Consider the following 12,702-nt stretch of genomic DNA (forward strand, 5'->3'; position numbering starts at 1 on the left):
GACTCTTCCTCCTTCCCGCACAGAACGCACCTCAAGCTTTCTAACTGCACCCCTCTTCTGCTAAGATTAACCCTAGTGGCAAGCTTGTTTTCCAACACCCTCCAAGCCAAAAGAGCTGCAGAAGGCACAGCCTTACTCCTCCAAAGTTTACGAAAAACCGGCACAGAGTCCGCCTGAGTCTCCTTCCTGATGAATTTGTAAGCAGAACTTACTGAAAAAGATTGTGGAGCCCCAGCCTTCCAGACCCAACTATCAGCCTCTCCTGGGACCACCCCGACCCCAACCAGGAGCTGACCCAGCTGCTCCTCCATCTGACTCTCCCACTCAAAGAAAGACCTTCTCCAAGCTAGTTTCCAAACCCATCTCCCGTTAGACCAATTCCCACACTCCAACAGTTTTGCCTCTTTGTTAGAACTAATAGAGAACAATCTTGGAAAAACATTTTTCAACGCCTCGCCTTTCAACCATCTGTCCTTCCAGAAATAAATATCCTTTCCCACGCCTACTTTCCAGTCAAAACTGTCTTCGAAACTTCTCCCCCACCCCTCCGCAGACCACACTTCCTTCAAGTCTTTCCACCAAAGAGAGCAACTCCTAATTGTACCCTCCGCTCCTAGAGATCTCCACCCACCGTACTTAGATAAAAGGACTTCCTTCCAAAGACCGACCTCAACCGAACCCAACCTCCATATCCACTTCCCCAACAAAGCCAGGTTAAACAGCTTTGGATCTATGATTCCGAGACCCCCAAACTCACGAGGCTTGCACGCCAAGTTCCATGATACCCAAGCTATCTTCCTTCCGTCTGCACCCCAACCCCAAAGAAAATCCCTTTGTAACCTGATCAACTTCCGTGCCACCCCAGCAGGCAATTTGAATAACGACATAAAGAATAGTGGGATGGAAGAAAGCACTGACCTAATCAGACAAATCCTCCCAGCCATCGACAAACTTCTTCCCTTCCACCTGCTTAATCTTGCCGGCACTTTCTCAAGCACCCCGTTCCAGAACGCACCGCGTTTATGACTCCCTCTAACTGGCATTCCTAGGTAAATGAAAGGGGATACCATCGTATCGCAATTAAGAATCGCTGCGAAACTCTGAAGTGTGACCTGGTCCATCCCCGTTCCTCCGATCCTGCTTTTCGCAAAATTAACCCTTAACCCCGAAGCGAGCTCAAAGCATTGCAGAATCGCCTTTAGGTTGAAAATGCTTTTAGTATTCGCTTCGCTGAAGAACAAAGTGTCATCCGCATATTGCAGCATATTCACCTTTACTTTATCCTTTCCAACCTCCAAACTATCAATCAACTTCTTTTCTTCTGCCTCCCTAGTCACCCCAGCTAACCCTTCCGCCACAATGAGAAAGAGAAAAGGGGCAAGCGGGTCGCCCTGACGAAGGCCCTTTCTGGGAAGGAACTCCCTAGTTGGACTTCCGTTCACCAAAACTGACACCGAAGCAGACTCCAAACATCCCTTTATCCACCGAATCCACCGGTCGCAGAGGGATTGTGTATTGTTGGATCAGTAGTTGGTAGGGTACTAGAATACTTGTATTTGAGGTTTTGTATAAGGGTTGAGACACCCCTGAAATGTGTCTTTTTATTTTATTTATTCTTTGTTAATAAAAAAAAAATGCTGACACATAGAGCTGAATAACAGGAGAAAAACTTATACACGATTTTATATGAATATAGAAGATTGTTTATTAGTTAATTAATAAAGTACATAACTTCAAAAATTAAGAGTAACTTTGTACGAGTATTTGGATATGTATATAAGTTGAAAACATATTTTATTGTGAAAAAGAAAATTATAAATGTAAATCATTTTTATTTAAACTATACACTAATATTAAGAAAAAGAAAAGCACAACTGCTGGGATTCAATCTTCAATCTAAATAAAACTGATCTTCATCAGTTATGTAAAATAAGATAAGTTTTTAATGTCTACGTATAGAACTAGTCATAGACATATATATTATGTAGAGTATACACAATTGGATTTATTGTAATATATATTATTCGGAGATTGTTTTTCATGGTACTGTTGTTGAGTAGATGATTTGTTTAAGGGGGCATGAAATCCAAGAAGAGAGGACGTGAGTCTTTGGGTGCCATGCAAACGATGACGAAAGAGGGAAACAGCCTCCTCTTTGCGTGCATGGGAGGGGTTCCTCCGACAAGCACTCATTCGCCACGTGTTACGTAATCTAATTTGGAACTTCATCTTTTTAAGGACACTTTAGTGCCACATTAATAATCAGTTAATTCAAACTACAAAAAGTTTACTCCATAATTACCAAATTCTCCTCATTGCTTCGTTTGAATATCATATTTTATTCATTTTCCAAATTTATTCTAATGGAACCGTGCTGAAGGAAACATGTATCTGATTAACAAGAAAGAAAATATTTTTTACTCCATAGCGTCTGAAGAAATTGATTGAATTCTTGAGCATGTCTAAAATAACCTCAATCATTTGCCATGCACGTATGCGTAAAAAACTAAATAAAAATTACTTGTAAAATGAAGTTTGCAAATAGTATAGTTTTACTGATAAATAATATCATTGGATTAGTTAATAGTTCATTTAATTAAGTAAAATACAAAAAAATACCATCACTTAGAAAGAGTGATTATATATAAGAGAAAATATTATATACTAAGAGTGCATATAGTTTTTATACGATTACTTAATCACCTTATATTATATCATAAATTTCTTAAATATTATAGTATCTATTTTAAAAGTGTTAATCTAGTTTTTGATTGATTACCAATATAAGGGCAAATTTGTCAATGCATGAGACATTTTGTTGTTTACACATTAACGAGATGGAAGTGTCAAATCTTTCATCGGCCTAATAAAGATTGTGAAATGTTATTTAATATTACAGATAATTAAGGAGGAGAAGAAAGTAATAAGAATATAATGGTTATATAAATAGTATGCAGCAGTCCCAGTTTAATTTGGTGGTAAAGAGGAGTAAAGGATAATCATAGTTTTTGGTCAATCCAGAGTATAGCACACAATATGGGAAGATCTCCATGCTGCGATGAGAATGGCCTTAAGAAAGGTCCCTGGACTCCCGAAGAAGATCAAAAGCTGGTTCAGCACATTGAGAAACATGGCCATGGAAGTTGGAGAGCTCTCCCTAAGCTAGCCGGTGTGTAAATTTCTAGCTTGATATTAATTATGGCTGAAACTATATACCTAGTTCTGTTCTCTCTTTTTAATGTTATAGATTCCTCATTCATTTTTGTTTCTTGCAATTATGGCAGGTCTCAACAGATGTGGAAAAAGTTGTAGGCTAAGGTGGACTAACTATTTAAGGCCTGATATCAAGAGGGGCAAATTTTCTCAAGAAGAGGAGCAAACAATTCTGCATCTCCATTCTATCCTTGGAAACAAGTACTTTCCTTGCCACAGTTCTTTTTTCTAGTTTTCCACGCAAATTTAACCTATTCAAGCCTAATCTCCTCGTTATTTGCGCTGTTATGACTTCCTTCTTTTGTTTTTTGGATTCATAATGTTTTTTTATTTTGTTTTTTAGATGGTCAGCAATTGCGACCCACCTTCCTGGAAGGACGGATAATGAGATCAAGAATTTCTGGAATACTCATTTAAAGAAAAAGTTGATTCAGATGGGTTTTGATCCAATGACTCACCAACCTAGAACTGACCTTGTTTCCAGCTTGCCATATCTGCTAGCTTTGGCCAACATGACAGACCTTGTGGATCATCAATCATTGGATGAACATGCTATGATGTTGCAAGCAGAGGCAGTCCAGCTGGCAAAGCTTCAATACCTTCATCATCTAATCCAATCCTCAAACTCCTTAAGCTCCAACTACTATGACCAAAATGCCACCACAAACAACATGAACAACATGGAACCTTTCACTTTGTTAAACTCAGTCTCCAATGTGAAAGAGAATACAGTCATATCGCAACCGGATGCTCCTGCCTCATTTTCTCATGGCATTGCTAGTTCTCAACCACTCCACCACCAAAACGTGCTACCTCACCTTTTAGACCCACAAGTCTCTTTCAGTTCTCAATCATGTTTGAATAGTGAGATGAGTCAAGGTACTAACTTTGCAATGATAAGTCAAGGGGATCACACGGTTGATCATCACTCTTCATGGATTATTCCATCTATTCCTCCGAATGCAATAGGTACATCAGCTAGCAATCCAGGAGATGCCAGCAGCAGCACTTCTAGCTATGGAGGAGGACCCCCATCTTATTGGCCTGAACTATTTTTTGAGGACCCCATCATGCCTGAGCTATCTTAGTATTTAATTTGCACCAGGTTCAAGTATTGTGTTTTACGCCGTGTTTGCTTCTTGTAACTTAATTAGACCATATATATACATATACATATGTATGCCCATTTACATACATTCGTATTTATATATGAATACATGTTTTGTACATAACCCCGGGACAGTTTCATCGAACTAGTTTGATTGTCGGTATGACAGTATCGTTTTCAACAGTTATGTTTTCTTTGCTCAAACAAAATTTGGCTTTTACTGTTGTTTCTTTATTTTTTGTTTCATTTGTTAGTTTATTGTATATCGAACTTCTTGGTTTATGTTATGTATATTTTTTTCTTCGAGAAAATGGGGTAGGAAGAACATGAAAGGCGAACATCTTGAGTTAACAATAAGTTACTTGCAGAAAAGAACCATGAATTTGGTTTATGATTTATGTATACCTATACACTGATTAATTTCTTCTCAACTTTATCACTATACCAAGGCTCCAGGCCTAGAGCAAAAGCTAATTATTTTCCTACTAAATTATAAACATGTTACGAATTGTTTTCTCCAACTTACGGACATAAATTCAAGAATGTACTCAGACCATAATACACAAAACCGGACTTATCAGGGTTGAATCTCTTGGAAATCAGTAAAAGATGTGCATATTACTATTATTCATAAAAACCAATTTTTAGATACCAAAATAATTAGTTGCAATAGTACTAAATTAGAGAACATTTTAGAAACTAAAACAAAAACTGGTTTCTAAGTTATTTTATATTATTATTAAATAATTTTTAAATTAGTATTTAATTAGCAACCAAGGTTTTAGAGACCAAATTTAAAAACTAAATAATTGGTAGTTAAAACTTGGTTGCTAATTAGATACCAATTTAGAAATTATTTAACAATAATATAAACTAATTTAGAAACCAATTTTTGTTTTAGTTTATAAAATGGTCTCTAATTTAATTATTATTGTAACTAATTATTTTGATCTCTAAAAATTAATTTCTATTTAATGATTTTATAAATATGTTCTATTATGAGATAATTCAAGACAGATAGTCCCCATCTAATTTGTTGGCTCATTTTTAATTTATTTCAGTTGTTCTCCTTATGTAGAAAGGTACAGTAGCATTACGAATGGGATTTTATAGAAAGACATTCCTCAGTAAGTTTTTGTAAAATGTTTTTCTATTCGAGGTCTCATAAAATGGCATTCCCATTGCTTTGTAAAATGTGTTGATCCTAAAGAGTACGAGAAAACAAAAAACCTTGAGCAGATCTACAACAATGATCTAAACACTGAAATATTATTTTGTGAGCACTACTATAACTTTCCACAGAGCAAGTGGGAGGAGGTTTTATTTGAGAAGAAATTTAAACATTAATCAGTAAATTAATAATGGCTTATCTAAGACACATTAGAAAGTGTTTGAAATATGCAGCAAATCCTAAACCATCATAAAAGGAAATGGCTGCTTATAAGTTAAAACAAGTCGTCTATTTCCATCGTGAGTAGTTAGATTTGATTCCTTTTCCATTAAGAAGTTGACTGCTAAGCCTTGAGGAACAGAAATAAAAAATATAGCTAAGAGTACAAAGTCTTCGCAATGAAACTAATGTCTAACACATGTCAATGCACCACTAGTGGCCCTGTGATTAATCTAATCGTACCTTTTTGGAGTATGCCTTGTCAAAGGCACTCGAATAATTCGATTGGTTGAGGTCAAGTTTGGCATGATTGTCAAAGTAACAACGAAAATCACAATGTGGTTAGGTTTGTTCTCCTCCATACTCTCCTAATTTTTAAGTGTAAGGAAAATTTTCACCACCTAATCCTACCCCATGCGTTGTGTGCCACTTAAAGATTCTTATGTCATTGCAATTATGTTAGTTTAAATAAGATTTTTAACGTCTAAACTAAGCATGCTAGACCCCTGCTGCTGTTTGATTGATGGGGATAATGCATATACAAACATAGGCAATTATTGCATAATAAAATAGTGGTAACGCCTTGGAAGCTATGTCTGTCTTGCGAGTGGCAACATCAATGAAGAAAATGATGTAAAGAAGGTAGTTAGAACAATCATATTCATATATAAGCACACTAATTCTCGTAGTTATGTATTAGTATACATTCATACCGACATATATACAGGTGTGTTTTTTAGTCATTGGTCTTCATAGGAATTTGTCATGGAAATTTCTGAATTGTTTCTCTTGTAAGTGAATAAGAAATACCTTAGTTCGAAGACTTCTTCTGGATTAGAATATACACACACAAAAATATGTTGGTAACGTTTAATTTTCTTTTTAAAAAATGAAATCAATTTTTTAAATTACTTTTCACTCTTTTTTATCAGACAAAATAAATAAATAAATAAAAATATTTAAGATACCTCAACTTTTATAAAAAAAATATACTCACAATAAAATCAGAATATCCTAATTAGAACTCTTTCAACAGTGATAATAAAAATTACTCTTCACATAATTGATTGACTAATGACATGATTTTTTATTAATTACTCACTAAATAAAGTCTGCTTCAAAACAACTCAGTGCCATTTTGTTTTGTTACATAGGGTTGAAATAACCCGTTATTTTCATTTATTATATATATATTTTTTATTATCGATAAAAAAAATTAAATCTCAAAACATAATATACAAATATTGAACATATATCTTTGAATAGTGCACAGGTAATTTCATATAGGGGAATGTAATAATCTCTACCTTCGTGTTTTCTCTTTTATCTAAATTAATTAGCTTTCATTTTATCTAAAGATTGGGAGTTCTCTTTCCTATATTAAAAAAAACAAAATAAAAATAATATAAATCAAGAACAATTAGGCAACTTACCAAAAAAAACATGCTAAATCTTCCATAAAATATGAAAAGAAGGAATTAGAAATTTAGATGACCCAGCCACTCAAAGTCTAATGTTATATACCTATTTCATCTTTTTGAAGAGTACTATTAGGTTGTTTTGAAGGAATCAAGAAATATAATATTATTTATAAGATTTTCTAATTTATTCTTTCAATTATAAAAATTAGTTAAAAATTAGCTGAAAGGTAAAAGTATAAAATTATGTTCAAGGTTTTTCGCTGATAATAAAAAGAGTCATATGTTCAAGTTTGAGAATAACAGTTAAAGAGAAATAAAAATCTTTAAAACATGCTACACTAAAAAAGGAGTATTTAATAAAGATTTTGCTTACTAGATCCTAATTAAGTTGAAAATGATGGTGAGCAAAGTCTTAGGTAGAAGCAGGGAAGATTAAACAATTCATCTAAATAGTTTAAACGGGTACCTACTACCCATGGGTGCAGGGTTTTTCCAGCCCAATTTTAACAAGTACAAAGGTATTATATTACCCTTTCATCTATATATATCAAATAAGTAGAATGGGGTGTTGGAAAGAAAAAATTTTGGAAGAAAGATTTTATGCATTAATGCAGAAAAAAAAGTAAACTATCAAACTTTATTGCCAAATAATAATGAATTAAATAAAAACATTATTTATGGATATCTCAACTTTTTATAAAAAAATTATTTAATATAGTCATGCATTATACATGTTAAAGAAAAGGATGTTAGGTCAAAAGTTGTTTTGTTTTTTAAACTAAACTCTAAACCCTAAACTTTATTGTCAAATGTGTTATGTTTGAAATGAGTTATGTGGTTAAGTTATTCATATATTTTTATATAAAAGTTGAATTACTTCTAAAATATTCTTGTGTATGTATATTCTTAAAATCTTTTTAACTTTAATTCAGAAACGCGTCATTTACGTTTTGATACTCTCATTTTTCTCGCGCTTCGTTTTTCTTATGTGTTTTCTCCATTAACTGTGTTTCCTCTTTTCTTCCTCTCTTCTTTGCATTGTCTTCCTGTAATCGGTAAGCATTGTCTTCCTGTAATCGGTAAGCATTGTCTTCCTCTTTTCTTCTTCACCATTGATTTTTGTATGTTTTGCGTTTCTCTTATATTTTGTTTTATGTCATTGCTAAGGTCATGCTTGAGAAAGTTTTTGTTTGCGCTTACTGTTGTGCCTTCCTCGCCGATGTTGCCACCTTGTTCCGTCATATATTTGCGATGCATAGGAGAATTTTTATTTGCGTTTTCTGGACTTCCATTGGGATGAAATACGAAGATGTATAATATGGATGCACTAAGAGATCAAAAGAAATGCTAAAATAATAACCATGTTCTTCGAAAAAGATCAAAGTTTGAGAACATTGATTAGAAACTCAATCAACAACGAAAAAGAAACGAAACTCTAAACGTCTCTCGTAAATATGATTTATAAATGCGGCTATGTAAATAGTCACATTTATAAATCGAATTTACAAATGCGGCTATATATATAGCCGCCTTCTTATCTTTTCCATTTATAAATGCATGCTCATCAAATGCGATTATATAGCCTCCTTTATAAATGTAAAATAGCCGCATTCGTTTTGTTTTTTTTTTTGCACCAGTGTATAAATAAAAATTGGATCCTTTTCTGCACTACTCGTTTATGTTACAACCAAAAATAAGAAAACTTTGTTTTGATTAAGAATGACTAAATGGGTTGAGTTTCCGCTGATCCACCATTGTTTAGGTAGGGTGGGTTAACTTTTTGAATCCATCAATCCGTATTGGCCCAGCTTACCTTTTTTTTTTTTTTGATCGGCAATAACAAATAAATAAATTTGAACCACTTCAGGGGTGGTTCAACCCTTATACAAATTGCTCACCACCAAATACAACAGCAGACCGTCAAAACAAACAAACCAACGCCTTGCCCTTACTTAACCTAGAAAGAGAAAAAACTTCAAGAAACTAACCTCAAGCACTCCAATGGTTCCAAACACCAATCAGAGAAGGAGAAAGAAACTAACCTGAAATTTGTAGAGACCCAGGACCAAACCTTTACTTGTATCAGCGCAAAAACTTCAGACGCATCAACCACTCCTCTTTTGAAAATTATTGTGTTCCTGTGACTCCAAATTTCACTAACCACCCCTATCCAAATTGTGTTCCAAACAAAAGAACCCGTCTTAGAAGGAAGAATCAACCTGAACTGATCGAAGTTAAACCTTGGCTCATTATGAGCCACAAACAGAACTCCAAGCCACCTGTAGCATAAACACCAAACACACCAAGCGAAAGTACAACCAAAGAACAAATGACTACACGACTCTTCCTCCTTCCCGCACAGAACACACCTCAAGCTTTCTAACTGCACCCCTCTTCTACTAAGATTAACCCTAGTAGCAAGCTTGTTTTCCAACACCCTCCAAGCCAAAAGCGCCGCAGAAGGCACAACCTTACTCCTCCATATCTTACTAAAAACCGACAAAGAATTCGCCTCATTATCCTTCCTGATAAGTTTGTAAGCTGAACTTACTGTAAAAGATTGTAGATCCCCAACCTTCCAAACCCAACTATCAGCCTCTCCTGGGGCCACCCCAACCCCAACCAGGAGCTGACCCAACTGCTCCGCCATCGGATTCTCCCACTCAAAGAAAGACCTTCTCCAAGCTAGTTTCCAAACCCATCTTCCATTAGACCAATACCCACACTCCAACAATTTTGCGTCATTGTTAGAGCTAATAGAGAACAATCTTGGGAATACATTTTTCAACGCCTCGCCCTTCAACCATCTATCCTTCCAGAAATAATTATCCTTCCCATCACCTACTTTCCACTCAAAATTGTCTTCAAAACTTCTCCCCCACCCCTCCGTCGACCACACTTCCTTCAAATCTTTCCACCAAAGAGAGCAACTCCTATCTTTACCCTCCACTCCCAGAGATCTCCACCCACCATACTTAGACAAAAGAACTTCCTTCCAAAGACCGACCTCAACCGAACCCAACCTCCAAATCCACTTCCCCAGCAAAGCCAAGTTAAACAGCTTTGGGTCTATGATTCTTAGACCCCCAAACTCACGAGGCTAACACGCTAAGTTCCATGAAACCCAAGCAATCTTCCTTCCGTCTGCACCTCAACCCCATAGAAAATCCCTTTGTAGCCTGATCAACTTCCGTGCCACCCCAGCAGGCAATTTGAATAGCGACATAAAGAATAATGGGATGGAAGAAAGCACTGACCTTATCAGACAAATCTTCCCAGCCATCGACAAACTTCTTCCCTTCCACCTGCTTAATCTCTCCTGCACTTTCTCTAGCACCCCGTTCCAAAACGCGCCGCGTTTATGACTCCCTCCAACTGGCATTCCCAGGTAAATGAAAGGAGATACCATCGTATCGCAATTAAGAATCGCTGCGAAACGCTGAAGTGTGACCTGGTCCATCCCCGTCCCTCCGATCCTGCTTTTCGCAAAATTAACCCTTAACCCCAAAGCGAGCTCAAAACATTGCAGGATCGCCTTTAAGTTGAAAACACTTTTGGTATTCGCTTCACAGAAGAACAAGGTGTCATCCGCATATTGTAACATATTTACCTTTACTTTATCCTTTCCAACCTCCAAACTGTCAATCAACTTCTTTTCTTCTGCCACCCTTGTCACCCCAGCTAACCCTTCCGCCACAATGAGAAAGAGAAAAGGGCAAGCGGGTCACCCTGTCGAAGACCCTTTTTGGGAAAGAACTCCCTAGTTGAACTTCCATTCACCAAGACAGACACCGAAGCTGACTCCAAGCATCCCTTTATCCACCGAATCCACCGGTCGCAGAAAACCAACCTCCTTAGCATATAGTAAATAAAGTCCCATTTCACCGAATCATAAGCCTTCTCATAGTCGACTTTAAAAAAGATACAGCGCTTTCTCTTCCTCTTGTACTCCTCTAACACCTCATTTGCAATGAGCACGCTATCCAATAGACCTCTCCCTTCAATAAACGCTGACTGTCTTATATCAATAATTTTTCCAATCACCTTTTTCAGACGCAAGGAGAGTACCTTAAAGATGATTTTGTACAAGCAACCTACTAGAGAAATAGGTCTAAACTCCCCCAGCTGTTGAGGGTTTTCAACTTTTGGTATCAAACAGAGAAATGACGCATTTGAACCTCTTGGCCAACAACCAAACCCAGCAAAGTCTTTTACTGCTGACATCACATCCTTCTTTAAAATTTCCCAACAGGATTTTATAAAGCCAAAGTTGAACCCGTCAGGGTCAGGACTTTTTGAACTATCACACCCCAGATCGCTGCCCTGACTTCTTCTTCAGAAAAATCACTGACTAACGAAACGTTGTCAGCTTCCGAGATAGAATTGAATCTAACCTTGTCAAGTCTGACCTGACACAAATCGTTCCTGGCGAACCTTTCTTCAAAGAACTCACACACCTTATTTTTTACCTCCTCCTTACTATCGCACCATTTGTTATTATCAAAGACTCCGTGTAAAGGATTCCTTGCCCTCCTCCATTTTACCGCAGAATGAAAGAACTTTGTATTAAGATCCCCCTGCTTTATCCAACTCTGTCTTGCTTTCTGAAAAAGAATCGCCTCTTGTTTAGCTTTAGCCTCGGTAAGTTTAGCAAAGAGAGACTTTCTTTCATCCCTTTCTGACTCTACTAACCCATCTTCCTCATCACGAGTGTCCAGTTCCTCTAACCTTTTTTGGAATTCCTTACTAGCCTGATTCACGTCTCTGAAGACTTCCCTATTCCACACCTTTAAGTCAGCTTTTAACTTTTTCAGCTTTTCTTTAAACACAAAAATTCCCCCTTCTGTCACCTTGTAAGAAGACCAACACGAGCACACGAAATCCTTGAACCTGCTATCTTTCAACCACACATCCAAACATCTAAAAGGTTTCGGGCCCCAGTCAACAGAAACTTCTTTCAAAATAATTGCACAATGGTCCGATATTGACCTGTTTAAGACGTATTGTTGGTTGTTTGGCCAGTACTCCAACCACTCCTTAGATACCAACACCCTGTCAATTCTGCTTTTAACCAAACCATTGGGCTTGAACCAAGTAAACTTCCTGCCCACCAACGGAATATCTGCCAACTCTGAACTTTCAATGAAATCATTGAAAGCCTTTATTTCTCTAGAATAATCAGTAATCACAACCACACTCTTCCTTTCCTCCTGTCTTCTTACAGAGTTAAAGTCTCCAATGATACACCAAGCCTTTGATAATTGACCCTGTCTGAAACCGCTGATCTTGTTCCACATCTCTTTCTTCTCCCGCAAAGAGCCTGAACAGTAAATATTCACAATAGTAACGTGAGTTCCAATGCCCCTCTTCCACACCCCTTCTAACACAGAAAAATTCCTACCATTTACAAAACTGGACAACTGAAACACCCTGTTGCTCCACATCGTGATTACTCCGCCTGCGCTGTTAACAACTTTGTTTTCCACCCAATCCACTTCGTTGGTTCCCCAAAGCAGACACACCTTTTCCCTACTGAAATCTGAACACTTCGTCTCCTGTAAACACACCAT

The 12,702-nt window shown here is 36.7% G+C and overlaps 2 protein-coding genes across 2 annotated transcripts; one reads left to right on the top strand and one right to left on the bottom strand.

Annotated features, from left to right (window-relative positions):
* The first annotated feature begins 2,957 nt into the window (after window positions 1–2,957).
* Window positions 2,958–4,502, top strand: MYB93 (myb domain protein 93). Its single transcript, XM_068627895.2, has 3 exons — window positions 2,958–3,169; window positions 3,285–3,414; window positions 3,557–4,502. The coding sequence occupies exons 1-3, from the start codon at window positions 3,037–3,039 to the stop codon at window positions 4,299–4,301; spliced, it is 1,008 nt and encodes a 335-aa protein (XP_068483996.2). The 5' UTR covers window positions 2,958–3,036; the 3' UTR covers window positions 4,302–4,502.
* Window positions 4,503–11,388: 6,886 nt separating this feature from the next.
* Window positions 11,389–12,702, bottom strand: LOC137822176 (uncharacterized). The gene has a single exon (XM_068627078.2). The coding sequence runs from the start codon at window positions 12,700–12,702 to the stop codon at window positions 11,389–11,391; it is 1,314 nt and encodes a 437-aa protein (XP_068483179.2).

The sequence above is a fragment of the Phaseolus vulgaris genome, chromosome 9 (assembly GCF_051622355.1).
Source record: "Phaseolus vulgaris cultivar YP4 chromosome 9, ASM5162235v1, whole genome shotgun sequence".
Lineage (NCBI taxonomy): Eukaryota > Viridiplantae > Streptophyta > Magnoliopsida > Fabales > Fabaceae > Phaseolus > Phaseolus vulgaris.

Excerpts from the sequence above, each read along its gene's own strand:
- LOC137822176 (XM_068627078.2), bottom strand. The coding sequence starts at position 12,702 with ATGGTGTGTTTACAGGAGACGAAGTGTTCAGATTTCAGTAGGGAAAAG.
- MYB93 (XM_068627895.2), top strand. The coding sequence starts at position 3,037 with ATGGGAAGATCTCCATGCTGCGATGAGAATGGCCTTAAGAAAGGTCCC. Across the intron at positions 3,170-3,284 it reads AGCTCTCCCTAAGCTAGCCG|GTCTCAACAGATGTGGAAAA; the intron begins GTGTGTAAATTT and ends CAATTATGGCAG. Across the intron at positions 3,415-3,556 it reads CATTCTATCCTTGGAAACAA|ATGGTCAGCAATTGCGACCC; the intron begins GTACTTTCCTTG and ends TTTGTTTTTTAG.